The sequence below is a fragment of the Ranitomeya imitator genome, chromosome 7, assembly GCF_032444005.1.
Source record: "Ranitomeya imitator isolate aRanImi1 chromosome 7, aRanImi1.pri, whole genome shotgun sequence".
In the NCBI taxonomy this organism is placed as follows: Eukaryota; Metazoa; Chordata; class Amphibia; order Anura; family Dendrobatidae; genus Ranitomeya; species Ranitomeya imitator.
The window spans coordinates 1,516,718-1,538,852 of NC_091288.1; the positions used below are offsets into that span (position 1 = coordinate 1,516,718).

General features: G+C 50.3%; 1 protein-coding gene across 2 annotated transcripts in view; it reads right to left on the reverse strand.

Moving 5' to 3' along the window:
- Positions 1-9,227, reverse strand: part of CCDC93 (coiled-coil domain containing 93) — a 73,063-nt gene extending 63,836 nt beyond the window's left edge. For both annotated transcript variants that reach the window (XR_011314600.1, XM_069732556.1), the window contains exon 1: positions 9,096-9,227. Coding sequence is in view for 1 of the 2 variants with exons in the window: in XM_069732556.1 (XP_069588657.1) it covers positions 9,096-9,122 (27 nt within the window). In the remaining variant the exon portion in view is untranslated. The remainder of the gene's footprint in view (positions 1-9,095) is intronic.
- Positions 9,228-22,135: the final 12,908 nt, after the last annotated feature.

Consider the following 22,135-nt stretch of genomic DNA (forward strand, 5'->3'; position numbering starts at 1 on the left):
TTAGAAGTCTGTCTTCATCTGTGGATCAGCTCTCGGCAAGAGTACAAAAGATTCAAGACACTATTGATCAGAAATCCATGTTAGAACCAAGAATTCCTATTCCTGATTTGTTTTTTGGAGATAGAACTAAGTTTCTGAGTTTCAAAAATAATTGTAAATTATTTCTGGCCTTGAAACCTCGCTCCTCTGGTGATCCAGTTCAACAAGTTAAGATCATTATTTCTTTATTACGTGGCGACCCTCAGGACTGGGCATTTTCTCTTGCGCCAGGAGATCCTGCATTGAGTAATATCGATGCGTTTTTCCTGGCGCTCGGATTGCTGTACGATGAACCTAATTCAGTGGATCAGGCAGAGAAAAATTTGCTGGCTCTGTGTCAGGGTCAGGATGAGATAGAGGTATATTGTCAGAAATTTAGAAAGTGGTCCGTGCTCACTCAATGGAATGAATCTGCGCTGGCAGCCATGTTCAGAAAGGGTCTCTCTGAAGCCCTTAAGGATGTCATGGTGGGATTTCCTATGCCTGCTGGTTTGAATGATTCTATGTCTTTGGCCATTCAGATCGGTAGACGCTTGCGTGAGCGTAAATCTGTGCACCATTTGGCGGTATTACCTGAGCTTAAACCTGAGCCTATGCAGTGCGATAGGACTTTGACCAGAGTTGAACGGCAAGAACACAGACGTCTGAATGGGCTGTGTTTCTACTGTGGTGATTCCACTCATGCTATCTCTGATTGTCCTAAGCGCACTAAGCGGTTCGCTAGGTCTGCCACCATTGGTACGGTACAGTCAAAATTTCTTCTGTCCATTACCTTGATCTGCTCTTTGTCATCGTATTCTGTCATGGCATTTGTGGATTCAGGCGCTGCCCTGAATTTGATGGACTTGGAGTATGCTAGGCGTTGTGGGTTTCTCTTAGAGCCCTTGCAGTGTCCTATTCCATTGAGAGGAATTGATGCCACGCCTTTGGCCAAGAATAAGCCTCAATACTGGACCCAGCTGACCATGTGCATGGCTCCTGCACATCAGGAGGTTATTCGCTTTCTGGTGTTGCATAATCTGCATGATGCGGTCGTGTTGGGGTTGCCATGGCTACAAGCCCATAATCCAGTATTAGATTGGAAATCCATGTCGGTGTCCAGCTGGGGTTGTCAGGGGGTACATGGTGATGTTCCATTTCTGACTATTTCGTCATCCACCCCTTCTGAGGTTCCAGAGTTCTTGTCTGATTACCGGGATGTATTTGATGAGCCCAAGTCCGATGCCCTACCTCCGCATAGGGATTGTGATTGTGCTATCAATTTGATTCCTGGTAGTAAATTCCCAAAAGGTCGACTGTTTAATTTATCCGTGCCTGAGCACGCCGCTATGCGCAGTTATGTAAAGGAATCCCTGGAGAAGGGGCATATTCGCCCGTCATCGTCACCATTAGGAGCAGGGTTCTTTTTTGTAGCCAAGAAGGATGGTTCGCTGAGACCTTGTATAGATTACCGCCTTCTAAATAAGATCACGGTTAAATTTCAGTACCCCTTGCCATTGTTATCTGATTTGTTTGCTCGGATTAAGGGGGCTAGTTGGTTCACCAAGATAGATCTTCGTGGTGCGTATAATCTGGTGCGAATCAGGCGAGGAGATTAATGGAAAGCTGCATTCAATACGCCCGAGGGTCATTTTGAGTATCTAGTGATGCCATTCGGACTTGCCAATGCTCCATCAGTGTTTCAGTCCTTTATGCATGACATCTTCCGAGAGTACCTGGATAAATTCCTGATTGTGTACTTGGATGACATTTTGATCTTCTCGGATGATTGGGAGTCTCATGTGAAGCAGGTCAGAACAGTTTTTCAGGTCCTGCGTGCTAATTCTTTGTTTGTGAAGGGATCAAAGTGTCTCTTTGGTGTGCAGAAGGTTTCATTTTTGGGGTTCATCTTTTCCCCTTCTACTATCGAGATGGATCCTGTTAAGGTCCAAGCCATCCATGATTGGACTCAGCCGACATCTCTGAAAAGTCTGCAAAAGTTCTTGGGCTTTGCTAATTTTTATCGTCGCTTCATCTGCAATTTTTCTAGTATTGCCAAACCATTGACCGATTTGACCAAGAAGGGTGCTGATTTGGTCAATTGGTCTTCTGCTGCTGTGGAAGCTTTTCAAGACTTGAAGCGTCGTTTTTCTTCTGCCCCTGTGTTGTGTCAACCAGATGTTTCTCTTCCGTTCCAGGTCGAGGTTGATGCTTCTGAGATTGGAGCAGGGGCTGTTTTGTCGCAGAGAGGTTGTGATTGCTCAGTGATGAAACCATGCGCTTTTTTTCCAGGAAGTTTTCGCCTGCTGAGCGAAATTATGATGTGGGCAACCGAGAGTTGCTGGCCATGAAGTGGGCATTCGAGGAGTGGCGTCATTGGCTTGAAGGAGCTAAGCATCGCGTGGTGGTATTGACTGATCATAAGAACTTGACTTATCTTGAGTCTGCTAAGCGGTTGAATCCTAGACAGGCTCGTTGGTCGCTGTTTTTTGCCCGTTTTGACTTTGTGATTTCGTACCTTCCGGGCTCTAAAAATGTGAAGGCGGATGCTCTGTCTAGGAGTTTTGTGCCCGACTCTCCGGGTTTGTCTGAGCCGGCGGGTATCCTCAAGGAAGGAGTAATTGTGTCTGCCATCTCCCCTGATTTGCGGCGGGTGCTGCAAAAATTTCAGGCTAATAAACCTGATCGTTGTCCAGCGGAGAGACTGTTTGTCCCTGATAAGTGGACTAATAAAGTTATCTCTGAGGTTCATTGTTCGGTGTTGGCTGGTCATCCTGGAATCTTTGGTACCAGAGAGTTAGTGGCTAGATCCTTTTGGTGGCCGTCTCTGTCGCGGGATGTGCGTACTTTTGTGCAGTCCTGTGGGATTTGTGCTCGGGCTAAGCCCTGCTGTTCTCGTGCCAGTGGGTTGCTTTCGCCCTTGCCGGTCCCGAAGAGGCCTTGGACACATATCTCTATGGATTTTATTTCTGATCTTCCCGTTTCTCAAAAGATGTCAGTCATTTGGGTGGTCTGTGATCGCTTTTCTAAGATGGTCCATTTGGTACCCTTGTCTAAATTGCCTTCCTCCTCTGATTTGGTGCCATTGTTCTTCCAGCATGTGGTTCGTTTACATGGCATTCCAGAGAATATCGTTTCTGACAGAGGTTCCCAGTTTGTTTCAAGGTTTTGGCGAGCCTTTTGTGGTAGGATGGGCATTGACTTGTCTTTTTCCTCGGCTTTCCATCCTCAGACTAATGGCCAGACCGAACGAACCAATCAGACCTTGGAAACATATCTGAGATGCTTTGTTTCTGCCGATCAGGATGATTGGGTGTCCTTTTTGCCTTTGGCTGAGTTCGCCCTTAATAAATCGGGCCAGCTCGGCTACCTTGGTTTCGCCATTTTTCTGCAATTCTGGGTTCCATCCTCGTTTCTCTTCAGGACAGGTTGAGTCTTCGGACTGTCCTGGTGTGGATACTGTGGTGGACAGGTTGCAGCAGATTTGGACTCATGTAGTGGACAATTTGACCTTGTCCCAGGAGAAGGCTCAACGTTTCGCTAATCGCAGACGCCGTGTGGGTCCCCGACTTCGTGTTGGGGATCTGGTTTGGTTGTCTTCTCGTCATGTTCCTATGAGGGTTTCCTCTCCTAAGTTTAAACCTCGTTTCATTGGTCCGTATAGGATTTCTGAGGTTCTTAATCCTGTGTCTTTTCGTCTGACCCTTCCAGATTCTTTTTCCATACATAACGTATTCCATAGGTCATTGTTGCGGAGATACGTGGCACCTATGGTTCCATCTGTTGATCCTCCTGCCCCAGTTTTGGTGGAGGGGGAATTGGAGTATATTGTGGAGAAGATTTTGGATTCTCGTGTTTCTAGACGGAAACTCCAGTATCTGGTTAAATGGAAGGGTTATGCTCAGGAAGATATTCCTGGGTTTTTGCCTCTGATGTCCATGCTCCCGATCTTGTTCGTGCCTTTCATGTGGCTCATCCTGGTCGGCCTGGGGGCTCTGGTGAGGGTTCGGTGACCCCTCCTCAAGGGGGGGTACTGTTGTGAATTCTGTGGCAAAGCTCCCTCCTGTGGTCACAAGTGGTACTTCGGCTGATTCTCTCTGTGAGCTTCTGTTGGTGGAGGGAAGTGGTACTGCGGCTTCTGAGTTTCCTCCCTCAGGTGATCTGGTGAGGTCGTTAGGTGCTTCTCTACTTAACTCCACCTAATGCTTTGATCCTGGCTTCCTGTCAATGTTCCAGTGTTGGGCTTGCTTTTCCCTGGATCATTCCTGTGGCCTGCTGCTCTGCATAGCTAAGTTCTTCTTTGCTATTTGTTTGCTATTTTTTCTGTCCAGCTTGTCAATTTTTTTGCTGGAAGCTCTGGGACGCAAAGGGTGTACCTCCATGCCGTTAGTTCGGTACGGAGGGTCTTTTTGCCCCCTTTGCGTGGTTTTCTTTAGGGTTTTGTGTAGACCGCAAAGTTATCTTTCCTATCCTCGCTCTGTTAAGAAAGTCGGGCCTCACTTTGCTGAATCTGTTTCATCCCTACGTTTGTCTTTTCATCTTAACTCACAGTCATTATATGTGGGGGGCTGCCTTTTCCTTTGGGGTATTTCTCTGAGGCAAGGTAGGCTTATTTTCTATCTTCAGGCTAGTTAGTTTCTCAGGCTGTGCCGAGTTGCATAGGGAGCGTTAGGCGCAATCCACGGCTGCCTCTAGTGTTGTTTGGAGAGGATTAGGGATTGCGGTCTGCAGAGTTCCCACGTCTCAGAGCTCGTTCTATGATTTTGGGTTATTGTCAGGTCACTGTATGTGCTCTGACCTCTATGTCCATTGTGATACTGAATTGCCTTTCATAACAGTGGGGGCTATAGTCCATGGCATAGGGGTGGTGGATGGGGCAGATCCAGTGTGGGGGCTATAGTCCATGCCATAGTGGAGGTGGATGGGGCAGATCCATTGTGGGGGCTATAGTCCATGGCATAGGGGAGGTGGATGGGGCAGATCCAGTGTGGGGGCTATAGTCCATGGCATAGGGGTGGTGGATGGGGCAGATCCAGTGTGGGGGCTATAGTCCATGGCATAGGGGAGGTGGATGAGGGCAGATCCAGTGTGGGGGCTATAGTCCATGGCATAGGGGAGGTGGATGGGGCAGATCCAGTGTGGGGGCTATAGTCCATGGCATAGGGGTGGTGGATGGGGCAGATCCAGTGTGTGGGCTATAGTCCATGGCATAGGGGAGGTGGATGAGGGCAGATCCAGTGTGGGGGCTATAGTCCATGGCATAGGGGAGGTGGATGGGGCAGATCCATTGTGGGGGCTATAGTCCATGGCATAGGGGAGGTGGATGGGGCAGATCCATTGTGGGGGCTATAGTCCATGGCATAGGGGTGGTGGATGGGGCAGATCCAGTGTGGGGGCTATAGTCCATGGCATAGGGGAGGTGGATGGGGCAGATCCATTGTGGGGGCTATAGTCCATGGCATAGGGGTGGTGGATGGGGCAGATCCAGTGTGGGGGCTATAGTCCATGGCATAGGGGAGGTGGATGGGGCAGATCCATTGTGGGGGCTATAGTCCATGGCATAGGGGTGGTGGATGGGGCAGATCCAGTGTGGGGGCTATAGTCCATGGCATAGGGGAGGTGGATGGGGGCAGATCCAGGGTAGGGGCTATAGTCCATGGCATAGGGGAGGTGGATGGGGCAGATCCAGTGTGGGGGCTATAGTCCATGGCATAGGGGAGGTGGATGGGGCAGATCCATTGTGGGGGCTATACTCCATGGCATAGGGGAGGTGGATGGGGCAGGTCCATTGTGGGGGCTATAGTCCATGGCATAGGGGAGGTGGATGGGGCAGGTCCATTGTGGGGGCTATAGTCCATGGCATAGGGGAGGTGGATGGGGCAGATCCATTGTGGGGGCTATAGTCCATGGCATAGGGGAGGTGGATGGGGCAGATCCAGGGTGGGGCTATAGTCCATGGCATAGGGGAGGTGGATGGGGCAGATCCATTGTGGGGGCTATAGTCCATGGCATAGGGGAGGTGGATGGGGCAGATCCAGGGTGGGGGCTATAGTCCATGGCATAGGGGAGGTGGATGGGGCAGGTCCATTGTGGGGGCTATAGTCCATGGCATAGGGGAGGTGGATGGGGGCAGATCCAGGGTAGGGGCTATAGTCCATGGCATAGGGGAGGTGGATGGGGCAGGTCCATTGTGGGGGCTATAGTCCATGGCATAGGGGAGGTGGATGGGGCAGGTCCATTGTGGGGGCTATAGTCCATGGCATAGGGGAGGTGGATGGGGCAGGTCCATTGTGGGGGCTATAGTCCATGGCATAGGGGAGGTGGATGGGGCAGGTCCATTGTGGGGGCTATAGTCCATGGCATAGGGGAGGTGGATGGGGCAGGTCCATTGTGGGGGCTATAGTCCATGGCATAGGGGAGGTGGATGGGGCAGGTCCATTGTGGGGGCTATAGTCCATGGCATAGGGGAGGTGGATGGGGCAGGTCCATTGTGGGGGCTATAGTCCATGGCATAGGGGAGGTGGATGGGGCAGGTCCAGGGTGGGGGCTATAGTCCATGGCATAGGGGAGGTGGATGGGGCAGGTCCAGGGTGGGGGCTATAGTCCATGGCATAGGGGAGGTGGATGGGGCAGGTCCATTGTGGGGGCTATAGTCCATGGCATAGGGGAGGTGGATGGGGCAGATCCATTGTGGGGGCTATAGTCCATGGCATAGGGGAGGTGGATGGGGCAGATCCAGGGTGGGGCTATAGTCCATGGCATAGGGGAGGTGGATGGGGCAGATCCATTGTGGGGGCTATAGTCCATGGCATAGGGGAGGTGGATGGGGCAGATCCAGGGTGGGGGCTATAGTCCATGGCATAGGGGAGGTGGATGGGGCAGGTCCATTGTGGGGGCTATAGTCCATGGCATAGGGGAGGTGGATGGGGGCAGATCCAGGGTAGGGGCTATAGTCCATGGCATAGGGGAGGTGGATGGGGCAGGTCCATTGTGGGGGCTATAGTCCATGGCATAGGGGAGGTGGATGGGGCAGATCCATTGTGGGGGCTATAGTCCATGGCATAGGGGAGGTGGATGGGGCAGGTCCATTGTGGGGGCTATAGTCCATGGCATAGGGGAGGTGGATGGGGCAGGTCCATTGTGGGGGCTATAGTCCATGGCATAGGGGAGGTGGATGGGGCAGGTCCATTGTGGGGGCTATAGACCATGGCATAGGGGAGGTGGATGGGGCAGGTCCATTGTGGGGGCTATAGTCCATGGCATAGGGGAGGTGGATGGGGCAGGTCCATTGTGGGGGCTATAGTCCATGGCATAGGGGAGGTGGATGGGGCAGGTCCATTGTGGGGGCTATAGTCCATGGCATAGGGGAGGTGGATGGGGCAGATCCAGGGTGGGGGCTATAGTCCATGGCATAGGGGAGGTGGATGGGGCAGGTCCATTGTGGGGGCTATAGTCCATGGCATAGGGGAGGTGGATGGGGGCAGATCCAGGGTAGGGGCTATAGTCCATGGCATAGGGGAGGTGGATGGGGCAGGTCCATTGTGGGGGCTATAGTCCATGGCATAGGGGAGGTGGATGGGGCAGATCCATTGTGGGGGCTATAGTCCATGGCATAGGGGAGGTGGATGGGGCAGGTCCATTGTGGGGGCTATAGTCCATGGCATAGGGGAGGTGGATGGGGGCAGATCCAGGGTAGGGGCTATAGTCCATGGCATAGGGGAGGTGGATGGGGCAGGTCCATTGTGGGGGCTATAGTCCATGGCATAGGGGAGGTGGATGGGGCAGGTCCATTGTGGGGGCTATAGTCCATGGCATAGGGGAGGTGGATGGGGGCAGATCCAGGGTGGGGGCTATAGTCCATGGCATAGGGGAGGTGGATGGGGCAGGTCCATTGTGGGGGCTATAGTCCATGGCATAGGGGAGGTGGATGGGGCAGGTCCATTGTGGGGGCTATAGTCCATGGCATAGGGGAGGTGGATGGGGCAGGTCCATTGTGGGGGCTATAGTCCATGGCATAGGGGAGGTGGATGGGGCAGGTCCATTGTGGGGGCTATAGTCCATGGCATAGGGGAGGTGGATGGGGCAGGTCCAGGGTGGGGGCTATAGTCCATGGCATAGGGGAGGTGGATGGGGCAGGTCCAGGGTGGGGGCTATAGTCCATGGCATAGGGGAGGTGGATGGGGCAGGTCCATTGTGGGGGCTATAGTCCATGGCATAGGGGAGGTGGATGGGGCAGGTCCATTGTGGGGGCTATAGTCCATGGCATAGGGGAGGTGGATGGGGCAGATCCATTGTGGGGGCTATAGTCCATGGCATAGGGGAGGTGGATGGGGCAGGTCCATTGTGGGGGCTATAGTCCATGGCATAGGGGAGGTGGATGGGGCAGGTCCAGGGTGGGGGCTATAGTCCATGGCATAGGGGAGGTGGATGGGGCAGGTCCATTGTGGGGGCTATAGTCCATGGCATAGGGGAGGTGGATGGGGCAGGTCCATTGTGGGGGCTATAGTCCATGGCATAGGGGAGGTGGATGGGGCAGGTCCATTGTGGGGGCTATAGTCCATGGCATAGGGGAGGTGGATGGGGCAGGTCCAGGGTGGGGGCTATAGTCCATGGCATAGGGGAGGTGGATGGGGCAGGTCCATTGTGGGGGCTATAGTCCATGGCATAGGGGAGGTGGATGGGGCAGGTCCATTGTGGGGGCTATAGTCCATGGCATAGGGGAGGTGGATGGGGCAGATCCAGGGTAGGGGCTATAGTCCATGGCATAGGGGAGGTGGATGGGGCAGGTCCATTGTGGGGGCTATAGTCCATGGCATAGGGGAGGTGGATGGGGCAGATCCAGGGTGGGGGCTATAGTCCATGGCATAAAGTATATGACAGGAGGGGAGATATATCTATCTATATATATACACACAGTATACATGGCCGGCACAGGCAGTTCCCCTCCCCCCGGTCCTCCTCCTCCCCCGGTCCTCCTCCTCCCCCGGTCCTCCTCCTCCCCGGTCCTCCTCCCCTCCCACGGTTCTTCTCCTCCCCGGTCCTCCTCCTCTCCTCCTCCCGTCTTCCCCGGTCCTCACCTCGCTTTCTCGCCGCTGCACGGACATTTCCGATCTCTACACCAACAGCCGAAGATGGAGACAGAAAACCGCACGTGACCGAGCACGTGATATTTTGCATGAGTCACGTGGTGCGTGTGACTGAGGAGTGTTGTTTCCCACTTTCCGCGTCCGCCTTCGATATCTGACTGTTCCTGATCCCCGGCCCCGCCCCCGTCTCTCACACATCGCTTCATGCCCTCATCTCCTCACTAGTCATCGTTTCGTGCCCTTTTCCTTCCACTGTTTCTCAGTTCGTGCCCTTGCCGTGTCTCTCTGCTCATCGTTTCGTGCCCTCATCGTCTCTCTACTCATCATTTCGTGCCCTCATCTTCTCGCTAGTCATCGTTTCGTGCCCTCATCGTCTCTCTGCTCATCGTTTCGTGCCCTCATCTTCTCGCTAGTCATCGTTTCGTGTCCTCGCCGTCTCTCTGCTCATCGTTTCGTGTCCTCGTCGTCTCTCTGCTCATCGTTTCGTGCCCTCATCTTCTCACTAGTCATCGTTTCGTGTCCTCGACGTCTCTCTGCTCATCGTTTCGTGTCGTCATCGTCTCTCTGCTCATCGTTTCGTGCCCTCATCTTCTCACTAGTCATCGTTTCGTGTCCTCGCCGTCTCTCTGCTCATCGTTTCGTGTCCTCGTCGTCTCTCTGCTCATCGTTTTGTGCTCTCATCTTCTCACTAGTCATCGTTTCGTGTCCTCGCCGTCTCTCTGCTCATCGTTTTGTGTCCTCGTCGTCTCTCTGCTCATCATTTCGTGCCCTCATCTTCTCGCTAGTCATCGTTTCGTGTCCTCGCCGTCTCTCTGCTCATCGTTTTGTGTCCTCGTCGTCTCTCTGCTCATCGTTTTGTGCTCTCATCTTCTCACTAGTCATCGTTTCGTGTCCTCGCCGTCTCTCTGCTCATCGTTTCGTGTCGTCATCGTCTCTCTGCTCATCGTTTCGTGCCCTCATCTTCTCACTAGTCATCGTTTCATGTCGTCGTCGTCTCTCTGCTCATCGTTTCATGTCGTCGTCGTCTCTCTGCTCATCGTTTCGTGCCCTCATCTTCTCACTAGTCATCGTTTCGTGTCCTCGACGTCTCTCTGCTCATCGTTTCGTGTCGTCATCGTCTCTCTGCTCATCGTTTCGTGCCCTCATCTTCTCACTAGTCATCGTTTCGTGTCCTCGCCGTCTCTCTGCTCATCGTTTCGTGCTCTCATCTTCTCACTAGTCATCGTTTCATGTCGTCGTCGTCTCTCTGCTCATCGTTTCATGTCGTCGTCGTCTCTCTGCTCATCGTTTCGTGCCCTCATCTTCTCACTAGTCATCGTTTCGTGTCCTCGACGTCTCTCTGCTCATCGTTTCGTGTCGTCATCGTCTCTCTGCTCATCGTTTCGTGCCCTCATCTTCTCACTAGTCATCGTTTCGTGTCCTCGCCGTCTCTCTGCTCATCGTTTCGTGTCCTCGTCGTCTCTCTGCTCATCGTTTTGTGCTCTCATCTTCTCACTAGTCATCGTTTCGTGTCCTCGCCGTCTCTCTGCTCATCGTTTTGTGTCCTCGTCGTCTCTCTGCTCATCATTTCGTGCCCTCATCTTCTCGCTAGTCATCGTTTCGTGTCCTCGCCGTCTCTCTGCTCATCGTTTTGTGTCCTCGTCGTCTCTCTGCTCATCGTTTTGTGCTCTCATCTTCTCACTAGTCATCGTTTCGTGTCCTCGCCGTCTCTCTGCTCATCGTTTCGTGTCGTCATCGTCTCTCTGCTCATCGTTTCGTGCCCTCATCTTCTCACTAGTCATCGTTTCGTGTCCTCGCCGTCTCTCTGCTCATCGTTTCGTGTCCTCGTCGTCTCTCTGCTCATCGTTTTGTGCTCTCATCTTCTCACTAGTCATCGTTTCGTGTCCTCGCCGTCTCTCTGCTCATCGTTTCGTGTCCTCGTCGTCTCTCTGCTCATCGTTTTGTGCTCTCATCTTCTCACTAGTCATCGTTTCGTGTCCTCGCCGTCTCTCTGCTCATCGTTTTGTGTCCTCGTCGTCTCTCTGCTCATCATTTCGTGCCCTCATCTTCTCGCTAGTCATCGTTTCGTGTCCTCGCCGTCTCTCTGCTCATCGTTTTGTGTCCTCGTCGTCTCTCTGCTCATCGTTTTGTGCTCTCATCTTCTCACTAGTCATCGTTTCGTGTCCTCGCCGTCTCTCTGCTCATCGTTTCGTGTCGTCATCGTCTCTCTGCTCATCGTTTCGTGCCCTCATCTTCTCACTAGTCATCGTTTCGTGTCCTCGCCGTCTCTCTGCTCATCGTTTCGTGTCGTCATCGTCTCTCTGCTCATCGTTTCGTGCCCTCATCTTCTCACTAGTCATCGTTTCGTGTCCTCGCCGTCTCTCTGCTCATCGTTTCGTGTCGTCGTCGTCTCTCTGCTCATCGTTTCGTGCCCTCATCTTCTCGCTAGTCATCGTTTCGTGCCCTCATCTTCTCACTAGTCATCGTTTCGTGTCCTCGCCGTCTCTCTGCTCATCGTTTCGTGTCGTCATCGTCTCTCTGCTCATCGTTTCGTGCCCTCATCTTCTCACTAGTCATCGTTTCGTGTCCTCGCCGTCTCTCTGCTCATCGTTTCGTGTCGTCGTCGTCTCTCTGCTCATCGTTTCGTGCCCTCATCTTCTCGCTAGTCATCGTTTCGTGCCCTCATCTTCTCGCTAGTCATCGTTTCGTGTCCTCGCCGTCTCTCTGCTCATCATTTCGTGTCGTCGTCGTCTCTGTGCTCATCGTTTCGTGCCCTCATCTTCTCGCTAGTCATCGTTTTGTGCCCTCATCTTCTCGCTAGTCATCGTTTCGTGTCGTCGTTGTCTCTCTGCTCATCGTTTCGTGCCCTCATCTTCTCGCTAGTCATCGTTTCGTGCCCTCATCTTCTCGCTAGTCATCGTTTCGTGTCCTCGTCGTCTCTCTGCTCATCGTTTCGTGCTCTCATCTTCTCGCTAGTCATCATTTCGTGTCCTCGCCGTCTCTCTGCTCATCATTTCTTGTCGTCTTCGTCTCTCTGCTCATCGTTTCGTGCCCTCATCTTCTCGCTAGTCATCGTTTCGTGTCCTCGTCGTCTCTCTGCTCATCGTTTCGTGCCCTCAACTTCTCGCTGCTCATCATTTCGTGCCCATGTCTTCTTACTAGTCATCGTTTCGTGTCCTCGTCGTCTCTCTGCTCATCATTTCGTGACCTCGTCGTCTCGCTGCTCCTTATTTCGTGTCCTTTCTGTCTCGCTGCTCCTTGTTTCGTGCCCTCTTCCTTCCACTGTTTCTCAGTTCGTGCCCTTGCCTTGTCTCGCTGGTCCTCGTTTCATGCCCTTGACATCTCACTGCTCATCGTTTCTTGCCATCATCGTCTCACTGTTCATCGTTTCGTGCCCTCGCCGTCTTGCTGCTCATCGTTTTATGCCCTCATCATCTCCCTGCTGTCACGATCCATTTTTGGATTTGTGGCAGATCTGGTTTCCCTCAAATTAAAACGTTTTTCCTTTCAGGTCATCGGGGGTTACTGCAGTTTCCCAGGTGGCCACTGGTGTAATTGCAGTGCTGCTGGGTCAGCTGATGTGGGTGGTGACCACTCCCACCATCCTTCAAGAGGTCACCTGATGCATCATCTGACTGTTAGTTCATTCTGCAGCGACCAAGCTGGGAGAAGGAGCTTGCTGGGAGTAGTTGTTCATCAGCTGAGTCCGGTGTATCAGGTGTTTCTTTCCTCCTGTGCTGTGCTTTGCAGCAGTGAGCTAATTGTTGTTTTTCTTTACCTTGTCTGTCATACCTTTCCTTTGTATTGTGTTAGTGCAGCGGTGGGACCAGGGTCCTCACTTGCCAATTCCCTACTTAAGGATAGGTGCAGGGCAAGCGAGACGACAGGTTGAAAAAACCTGTATAGGGACGTCCGGGAGATCAGGGCAAATCCTTAGCAGAGTGCAGGAGGTGTCCAATTCCCCGTTCCCTAACGCAGGGCCCACCGTTGTAATTGTGTCCCCGGTGTTCCCTTGTGCTGTTGGTGACCGACCTACGGTTGGGTCATTTCATACCGGGTCAGTCACTTTTGTGACACCTGCTCATTGTTTCGTGCCGTCGTCATCACGCTGCTCATCGGTTTGTGCCCTCGGCGTTCCCGTTTCTTATTTCATCCTTTTGTCGTCTCACTACTCATCACTTGGTGTCTTTGCCATTTTGCGGTTTCTCGTTTCATGTCCTCGTCTCGCTGCTCATCGTTTCGTTCCCTCGGCGTCCCACTGCTCATCGGTTTGTGCCCTAGTCATCTCGCAGCTCATCATTTCGTGCCTTCGGCATTTCGCTGTTTCTCGTTCTGTGTCCTCGTCGTCTCGCTGCTCATCATTTTGTGCCTTCATCGTTTCGTGCCTTCATCGTCTCGCTGCTCATCCTTTCGTGCCCTCGGGTCCCACTGCTCATCGTTTTGTGCCATAGTCATCTCGCAGTTCATCATTTCGTGCCTTCGGCATTTCGCTGTTTCTCGTTTCGTGCCCTCGGCGTCCCGCTGCTCATCGTTTTGTGCCCTAGTCATCTCGCAGCTCATCATTTCGTGCCTTCGGCATTTAGCTGTTTCTCGTTTCATGCCCTCGGCGTCCCGCTGCTCATCGTTTTGTGCCCTAGTCATCTCGCAGCTCATCATTTCGTGCCTTCGGCATTTCGCTGTTTCTCGTTTCGTGCCTTCGTCGTCTCGCTGCTCTTCGTTTCGTGCCTTCGTCGTCTCGCTGCTCTTCGTTTCGTGCCCTCGGGTCCCACTGCTCATCGTTTTGTGCCCTAGTCATCTCGCTGCTCATCATTTCGTGCCTTCGGCATTTCGCTGTTTCTCGTTTCGTGCCCTCGGCGTCCCGCTGCTCATCGTTTTGTGCCCTAGTCATCTCGCAGCTCATCATTTCGTGCCTTCGGCATTTAGCTGTTTCTCGTTTCATGCCCTCGGCGTCCCGCTGCTCATCGTTTTGTGCCCTAGTCATCTCGCAGCTCATCATTTCGTGCCTTCGGCATTTCGCTGTTTCTCGTTTCGTGCCTTCGTCGTCTCGCTGCTCTTCGTTTCGTGCCTTCGTCGTCTCGCTGCTCTTCGTTTCGTGCCCTCGGGTCCCACTGCTCATCGTTTTGTGCCCTAGTCATCTCGCTGCTCATCATTTTGTGCCTTCGGCATTTCGCTGTTTTTCGTTTCGTGTCCTCGTCGTCTCGCTGCTCATCGTTTTGTGCCCTAGTCATCTCGCAGCTCATCATTTTGTGCCTTCATCGTTTCGTGCCTTCGTCGTCTCGCTGCTCATCCTTTCGTGCCCTCGGGTCCCACTGCTCATCGTTTTGTGCCCTAGTCATCTTGCAGCTCATCATTTCGTGCCTTCGGCATTTCGCTGTTTCTCATTTCGTGCCCTCGGCGTCCTGCTGCTCATCGTTTTGTGCCCTAGTCATCTCGCAGCTCATCATTTCGTGCCTTCGGCATTTCGCTGTTTCTCGTTTCGTGCCTTCGTCGTCTCGCTGCTCTTCGTTTTGTGCCTTCGTCGTCTCGCTGCTCTTCGTTTCGTGCCCTCGGCGTCCCGCTGCTCATCGTTTTGTGCCCTAGTCATCTCGCAGCTCATCATTTCGTGTCTTCGGCATTTCGCTGTTTCTCGTTCCATGTCCTTGTCGTCTCGCTGCTCATCATTTTGTGCCTTCATCGTTTCGTGCCTTCGTCATCTCGCTGCTCATTGTTTTGTGCCTTCATCGTTTCGTGCCTTTGTCATCTCGCTGCTCATCGTTTCGTGCCTTCGTCATCTCGCTGCTCATCCTTTTGTGCCCTCGGCGTCCCACTGATTATCGTTTTGTGCTCTCGTCATCTTGCAGCTCATCATTTCGTGACTTCGGCATTTCTCGGTTTCTCGTTCCATATCCTCAGTACTTCTTGATCACTAATTATGGTGCAGTAGACAAGCTGCATTGTAAACGAGTTATATAAACAATTCTCCGATCTATCAATCACGATAATTACTGCACAGTCCTCTGGTCGTGTTCTGGACGGAGCACATAATTACAAATCCACTCAATGCGTTTATATTATTTAAATGCGGGGAAGTGTCGGACGCCCGCTGCCAGGATGGATTTATTAGCTGCACGCACATCATCGCCACTTTTGTTTCATGTGTCATAAACTTGAAACTTAGAGGAACGTGAGACGAGTGGCAGCGACACCGCTGATCTACAATCCGCTGTTTTATTACAGCAGAAAGTGAGGGTTAAACTGCGCCATAGTGTGATGTTTCACTGCTCTACTAATGGAGGAGTCTTATTACTGTGCAATGATGCTATATAATGCGGACAAGAATGCAAAATGATTTAGAATATGACTGTAGTGATACTTGATATTCCAGTGTAATGTATGCGTTAGAGTCACTGCACAGCCATGTTTTGCACTGCATTATTGTGTATCTGCACTTACAATGTAATATGTGGCTGTGCATTGATTCCTGATGATTCCGTGCAATATGACTTGCTAGATGGTAATGCTGAGTGATATGACTGCAGAGATACCAGATGTTTTGTGATATAACTGTGTAGTGATATCTGATAATGCAGTGTAATAAGTGACTGCAGTGATACTTAATTATGCAGCGTAATGGTGCTTTCAGATGACCATAGAAATTGGACCACAATGTACGGATTGGCTGGCGGCTCTCACGAGTGTGACAGATATATTTCTGCTAGATGGTGGCCCGATTCTAACGCATCGGGTATTCTAGAATATGTATGTAGTTTATAGTACAGCCACGTGGTATATAGCACAGCTCACGTAGTATATAGCACAGCAATGTACTATATAACACAGCCTACGTACTATATAGCAATGTGGGCACCATATCCCTGTTAAAAAAAGAATTAAAATATAGTTATATACTCCCCTTCCGGCAGCCCCTGGATCCAGCCCAGGCCTTTCCCGATCCTCCGATCCCAAGAATGCCTTGCAGCAATAACACGTGATGATGTAGCGGTCTCGCAAGAACGCTACGTCATCTCCGGTCATTGCTGCAATGCATTCTTGGGATCGGAGGATCGGGAAAGGCTGGCACGGACGGTGGAAGGTGAGAATATGTTGTTTTTTTTTTTAGTATTTTTAACATTATATGTTTTTTACTATTCATGCTGGATACGCAGCATCAATAGTAAAAAGTTGGGCACATTTACACGGTTAATGGCAGCGTTATGCCGCAGTGTAACGCAGTCCTAAAACGCTATGTGGGCGCTGACTGGATGGAAGTAGGGAGGGGCTTGTTATCAATCCACAGATAGAAAAAAATGAAAGTGGCACTCACCCGAATGTTGCTAAATAGTGATGTCCTTTATTCGGAAAACAGAAGGACAAACATGAGGAAGAGAGGCGGCTGGTAGCAGTTAGGGTGCGGGAAGGAGGTGGGGGACAAGGGAGGGGCTTGTACTTGTTTTTTATTATGTACTAGATGGTGGCCCGATTCTAACGCATCGGGTATTCTAGAATATGCATGGCCACGTAGTATATTGCCCAGCCACATAGTATATTGCCCAGCCACATAGTATATTGCCCAGTCACGAAGTATATTGCCCAGCCACGTAGTATATTGCCCAGTCACGTAGTATATTTCCCAGTCACATAGTATATTGCCCAGCTACGTAGTATATTGCCCAGGCACGTAGTATATTGCCCAGTCACGTAGTATATTGCCCAGTCACGTATTCTAGAATATGCATGGCCACGTAGTATATTGCCCAGTCACGTAGTATATTGCAGTCACATAGTATATTGCCCAGCTACGTAGTATATTGCCCAGGCACGTAGTATATTGCCCAGTCACGTAGTATATTGCCCAGTCACGTAGTATATTGCCCAGTCACGTATTCTAGAATATGCATGGTCACGTAGTATATTGCCCAGCTACGTAGTATATTGCCCAGGCACGTAGTATATTGCCCAGTCACGTAGTATATTGCCCAGTCACGTAGTATATTGCCCAGTCACGTATTCTAGAATATGCATGGTCACGTAGTATATTGCCCAGCCACGTAGTATATTGGCCAGTCACGTAGTATATTGGCCAGCCACGTAGTATATTGCCCAGTCACGTAGTATATTGCAGTCACATAGTATATTGCCCAGCTACGTAGTATATTGCCCAGGCACGTAGTATATTGCCCAGTCACGTAGTATATTGCCCAGTCACGTAGTATATTGCCCAGTCACATAGTATATTGCCCAGCCACGTAGTATATTGCCCAGCCACGTAGTATATTGCCCAGTCACGAAGTATATTGCCCAGCCACGTAGTATATTGCCCAGTCACGTAGTATATTGCAGTCACATAGTATATTGCCCAGCCACGTAGTATATTGCCCAGTCACGTAGTATATTGCAGTCACATAGTATATTGCCCAGCTACGTAGTATATTGCCCAGGCACGTAGTATATTGCCCAGTCACGTAGTATATTGCCCAGTCACGTAGTATATTGCCCAGTCACGTATTCTAGAATATGCATGGCCACGTAGTATATTGCCCAGCTACGTAGTATATTGCCCAGCCACGTAGTATATTGCCCAGTCACGAAGTATATTGCCCAGCCACGTAGTATATTGCCCAGTCACGTAGTATATTGCAGTCACATAGTATATTGCCCAGCTACGTAGTATATTGCCCAGGCACGTAGTATATTGCCCAGCCACGTAGTATATTGCCCAGTCACGTAGTATATTGCCCAGCCACGTAGTGTTGTGAATTCTGTGGCTGAATTCACTCCTGTGGTCACAAGTGGTACTGCAGCTTCTGAGCTTCCTCCCTCAGGTGTTCTGGTGAGCTCGTTAACTGCTTCATTACTTAACTCCGCCTGATGCTGCTATCCTTGCTCCTTGTCAATGTTTCAGTGTTGGATCTGAGCTTCTCCTGATTGTTCCTGTGACCTGCTGCTCTGTATAGCTAAGTGCTTTTTGCTTTTTTGTTGCTTTTTTTCTGTCCAGCTTGTCTTTTGTTTTGCTGGAAGCTCTGAGACGCAAAGGGTGTACCGCCGTGCCGTTAGTTCGGCACGGTGGTTTTTTTTTGCCCCCTTTGCGTGGTTTTGCTTTAGGGTTTTTTGTAGACTGCAAAGTTCGCTTTACTGTCCTCGCTCTGTCCTAGAATATCGGGCCCCACTTTGCTGAATCTATTTCATCCCTACGTTTTGTCTTTTCATCTTACTCACAGTCATTATATGTGGGGGGCTGCCTTTTCCTTTGGGGAATTTCTCTGGGGCAAGTCAGGCCTATTTTTCTATCTTCAGGCTAGCTAGTTTCTTAGGTTGTGCCGAGTTGCCTAGGTAGTTGTTAGGCGCAATCCACAGCCGCTTTTAGTTGTGTTTAGGATAGGATCAGGTGTGCAGTCTACAGAGTTTCCACGTCTCAGAGCTCGTTCTTGTATTTTTGGGTATTTGTCAGATCACTGTGTGCGCTCTGATCGCTAAGCACACTGTGTTTCTGGATTGCCTTCATAACACCTGTCATTAGCAAACATAACAGTACAAGGAGCCCAACTAATGATTCTCAATAGAGGGAAAGAAAAAGTTCTGACATCATTTTTTTTTTTTTTTTCTGCTCTGTGTTCACTTTTTTTTTTTCCCCTAGACATTTGGGTGATTCTGGACACAGGTGTGGACATGGATATTCAGGGTCTGTGCTCTTCAATGGATAATCTCGTTATAAATGTACAAAAAATTCAAGATACTATTGATCAGAAATCTATGTTAGAACCAAGAATTCCTATTCCTGATTTGTTTTTTGGAGATAGAACTAAGTTTCTGAGTTTCAAAAATAATTGTAAGCTATTTCTGGCCTTGAAACCTCATTCTTCTGGTAATCCTATTCAACAGGTTTTGATTATTATTTCTTTTTTGCGCGGCGACCCTCAAGACTGGGCATTTTCTCTTGCGCCAGGAGACCCTGCATTGAGTAGTGTCGATGCGTTTTTCCTGGCGCTCGGATTGCTGTACGATGAGCCTAATTCAGTGGATCAGGCTGAGAAAAATTTGCTGGCTTTGTGCCAGGGTCAGGATGATATAGAAGTATATTGTCAGAAATTTAGGAAATGGTCAGTACTCACTCAGTGGAATGAATCTGCGCTGGCAGCTTTGTTCAGAAAGGGTCTCTCTGAAGCTCTTAAGGATGTCATGGTGGGATTTCCTATGCCTGCTGGTTTGAATGAGTCTTTGTCTTTGGCCATTCAGATCGGTCGACGCTTGCGCGAGCGTAAATCTGTGCACCATTTGGCGGTACTGCCTGAGGTTAAACCTGAGCCTATGCAGTGCGATAGGACTATGACTAGAGTTGAACGGCAGGAATACAGACGTCTGAATGGTCTGTGTTTCTACTGTGGTGATTCCACTCATGCTATTTCTGATTGTCCTAAGCGCACTAAGCGGTCCGCTAGGTCTGCCGTCATTGGTACTGTACAGTCCAAATTCCTTCTGTCCATTACCTTGATATGCTCTTTGTCGTCGTTTTCTGTCATGGCGTTTGTGGATTCGGGCGCTGCCCTGAATCTGATGGATTTGGATTATGCTAAACGTTGTGGGTTTTTCTTGGAGCCTTTGCGGTGTCCTATTCCATTGAGAGGAATTGATGCTACACCTTTGGCCAAGAATAAACCTCAATACTGGGCCCAGCTGACCATGTGCATGGCTCCTGCACATCAGGAAGTTATTCGCTTTCTGGTGTTGCATAATCTGCATGATGTGGTCGTGTTGGGGTTGCCATGGCTACAAACCCATAATCCAGTATTGGATTGGAATTCCATGTCGGTAACCAGCTGGGGTTGTCAGGGGGTACATGGTGATGTTCCATTTTTGTCGATTTCGTCATCCACCCCTTCTGAGGTCCCAGAGTTCTTGTCTGATTATCAGGATGTATTTGAAGAGCCCAAGTCCGATGCTCTACCTCCGCATAGGGATTGTGATTGTGCTATCAATTTGATTCCTGGTAGTAAATTCCCTAAAGGTCGATTATTTAATTTATCCGTACCCGAACACGCCGCTATGCGCAGTTATGTGAAGGAATCCCTGGATAAGGGACATATTCGCCCATCGTCATCACCACTGGGAGCAGGGTTCTTCTTTGTAGCCAAGAAGGATGGTTCGCTGAGACCGTGTATTGATTACCGCCTTCTTAATAAGATCACTGTTAAATTTCAGTATCCCTTGCCATTGTTATCTGACTTGTTTGCTCGGATTAAGGGGGCTAGTTGGTTCACTAAGATAGATCTTCGTGGTGCGTATAATCTGGTGAGAATCAGGCAAGGAGATGAATGGAAAACTGCATTCAATACGCCCGAGGGTCATTTTGAGTATCTAGTGATGCCGTTCGGACTTGCCAATGCTCCATCTGTGTTTCAGTCTTTTATGCATGACATCTTCCGTGAGTATCTGGATAAATTCCTGATTGTTTACTTGGATGACATTTTGATCTTCTCAGATGATTGGGACTCTCATGTGAAGCAGGTCAGAATGGTTTTTCAGGTCCTGCGTGCTAACTCTTTGTTTGTGAAGGGATCAAAGTGTCTCTTCGGTGTGCAGAAAGTTTCATTTTTGGGGTTCATCTTTACCCCTTCTACTATCGAGATGGATCCAGTTAAGGTCCAAGCCATCCAGGATTGGATTCAGCCGACATCTCTGAAAAGTCTGCAAAAGTTCCTGGGCTTTGCTAATTTTTATCGTCGCTTCATCTGTAATTTTTCTAGCATTGCCAAACCATTGACCGATTTGACCAAGAAGGGTGCTGATTTGGTTAATTGGTCTTCTGCTGCTGTGGAAGCTTTTCAGGAGTTGAAGCGTCGTTTTTGTTCTGCCCCTGTGTTGTGTCAGCCAGATGTTTCTCTTCCGTTCCAGGTCGAGGTTGATGCTTCTGAGATTGGAGCAGGGGCGGTTTTGTCACAGAGAGGTTCTGATTGCTCAGTGATGAAACCATGTGCTTTCTTTTCCAGGAAGTTTTCGCCCGCTGAGCGTAATTATTATGTGGGCAATCGAGAGTTGCTGGCCATGAAGTGGGCATTCGAGGAGTGGCGTCATTGGCTTGAAGGAGCTAAGCATCGCGTGGTGGTATTGACTGATCATAAGAACTTGACTTATCTCGAGTCTGCCAAGCGCTTGAATCCTAGACAGGCCCGTTGGTCGTTATTTTTTGCCCGCTTCGACTTTGTGATTTCGTACCTTCCGGGCTCTAAAAATGTGAAGGCGGATGCTCTGTCTAGGAGTTTTGTGCCCGACTCTCTGGGTTTATCTGAGCCAGCGGGTATCCTCAAGGAAGGAGTCATTGTGTCTGCCATCTCCCCTGATTTGCGGCGGGTGCTGCAAAAATTTCAGGCGAATAAACCTGATCGTTGTCCGGCGGAGAAACTGTTCGTCCCTGATAGGTGGACTAATAAACTTATCTCTGAACTTCATTGTTCGGTGTTGGCTGGTCATCCTGGAATCTTTGGTACCAGAGAGTTAGTGGCTAGATCCTTCTGGTGGCCATCTCTGTCACGGGATGTACGTACTTTTGTGCAGTCCTGTGGGATTTGTGCTAGGGCTAAGCCCTGCTGTTCACGTGCCAGTGGGTTGCTTTTGCCCTTGCCGGTCCCAAAGAGGCCTTGGACACATATTTCGATGGATTTCATTTCTGACCTTCCCGTTTCTCAAAAGATGTCAGTCATTTGGGTGGTCTGTGATCGCTTTTCTAAAATGGTCCATCTGGTGCCCTTGGCTAAATTGCCTTCCTCCTCTGATTTGGTACCTTTGTTCTTTCAGCATGTGGTTCGGTTGCATGGCATTCCTGAGAATATTGTTTCTGACAGAGGTTCCCAGTTTGTTTCAAGGTTTTGGCGAGCCTTTTGTGGTAGGATGGGCATTGACCTATCCTTTTCCTCGGCTTTCCATCCTCAGACTAATGGCCAGACCGAACGAACCAATCAGACCTTGGAAACATATCTGAGATGTTTTGTTTCTGCAGACCAGGATGATTGGGTGTCCTTTTTGCCGTTGGCTGAGTTCGCCCTTAATAATCGGGCCAGCTCGGCTACCTTGGTTTCTCC